This window comes from Pteropus vampyrus, unplaced genomic scaffold, assembly GCF_000151845.1.
Source record: "Pteropus vampyrus isolate Shadow unplaced genomic scaffold, Pvam_2.0 Scaffold624, whole genome shotgun sequence".
In the NCBI taxonomy this organism is placed as follows: domain Eukaryota; kingdom Metazoa; phylum Chordata; class Mammalia; order Chiroptera; family Pteropodidae; genus Pteropus; species Pteropus vampyrus.
In genome coordinates this window covers 150,110-151,544 of record NW_011889405.1, presented here as the reverse complement: position 1 = coordinate 151,544, position 1,435 = coordinate 150,110, and the positions used below count along the sequence as shown (strand labels likewise).

The 1,435-nt window shown below is 68.0% G+C and overlaps 1 protein-coding gene across 3 annotated transcripts in view; it reads right to left on the bottom strand.

The window, feature by feature from the left end:
* IGHMBP2 (immunoglobulin mu binding protein 2) overlaps positions 1-1,435 on the bottom strand; it is a 30,637-nt gene that overhangs the window by 6,861 nt on the left and 22,341 nt on the right. For 2 of the 3 annotated variants that reach the window (XM_011384787.2, XM_011384788.2), the window contains exon 14: positions 1,291-1,421. The exons of the other annotated variant lie outside the window; for it this stretch is intronic. In XM_011384787.2, coding sequence (XP_011383089.1) covers positions 1,291-1,421 — 131 coding nt within the window. The remainder of the gene's footprint in view (positions 1-1,290; positions 1,422-1,435) is intronic. 3 annotated transcript variants of the gene reach the window in all.

The following is a 1,435-nucleotide window of genomic DNA, read 5'->3' as shown; positions in this document are numbered from 1 at the left end:
AAACCTTCTGGGTAGGCACTACTTTGTCAGTTACCTGTCAATGGGGATGCGCCCCCTCCCCCGCCCCGCAGACGAGGCTGCGCAGAGGGTTACGCAAGCTCCACCACACTCAACACTCCGGCTCAGCGGGCTCCTGGGGTCAGGGGAGGGACAGCACGGACGCTCCCAAGAGCAGTACCAGGAGGCTCAGAGGCGGCCTGGCAAAGTGTGGACCGCAGGCACCCCCTCTCTGGGCAGTGGCAAGCGTCCTCGGGACACACGGAAACCGAGCAGAGGGTGATGGGCCCTAATCCCAAACGGAATCCTGTAAGCACGAGAACGGGCCGCCTGTGCCACAGGACCTCCACCCATCACGGGCCGCGGCCCAGGGGTGGCCCACGCCGGCCTCTGCTTCTTGGCTGCCGGGACCGCGGCGCGGAGTTTGCAAACCGACTGGACAGGCGAGATGGATTCTGAAGGTGGCCGTTTGAGGCGCTTCAGACGCTGAGTGACGCAGCATCCCCAGGACACTGTCCTCAAACGCGCACGCCACACGCCTTCTCCCAGGACGGCCAGGGCCTCCGCTCACTCCCTCCTGGCACCTGCCCCTGTGGCGTTCACCACGTTCTCAGCGCGGTTTACAAAGTGTAACGTCTCCTTCCTGCCGCGACGCCCACGCCTGCAGGACGAGCGACGTGTGTCCTGCTCACCGGCACGAAGCCTGGACGCCGGGGCTGCGCGCCACACCCTGCAGGATGACTGCAGCTGGCCCTGGGCGGCTGCTCCCGGAGCCGCGAATGATGCCTGTGCGGCTCTGCCCACGCGTGTTCACGGACAGAGGGCAACGTGGCCGCTCCGTGGTCTTGCCAAGGGAAACGGCTCACCCCAAAGTCCCCAGAAAATGCAGGCTGGGACCGCCAGGTCCTCGAGCTCTGTGTGGGGGACCCCGTCACAGAGCAGGAGAGGAGGACAGAGTGCAGGGCCCCGCGTGGCTCCCCAGAGGACGGCCAGCACCGCACAGGACCCAACGGTGGAGCGCGTCCTGGTCTGAGCCGGAGGGAGCACGGCTGCCACAGCCGAGGTCTGTGACCGTCCCTCCTGTCCCCGGAGGCCCCTCCAGGCCCTCGGGACTGCAGGGTCACGGTGACCGGTCACCGCCCTCAGGGGCTCAGTCTCGGCGTCTAACTCTGAGGCGCAAGCCGTGCCGGCGGGAAGATGGCCTCGCTCCCGGGCGGCAGGCGGGTTCCAAGCGGCTCCGACGCCAGGTCAGGGGCCACTAAGCCAGCGCCCCTCACACTCGGCCCGACCTACCTTTCGCTTCTTTCTTCTTCTTCTTTCCCGGCAGCTTCCGCAGCCCCGAGCCCTGGGCTGGCCGCTCCTGCCCGCCCCGTGCCCGCGGCGGCCTCTCCAGGGGCTGCGGCCTCTCCAGAGAGCGCAGCGCCCTCGGGTCCAGCTG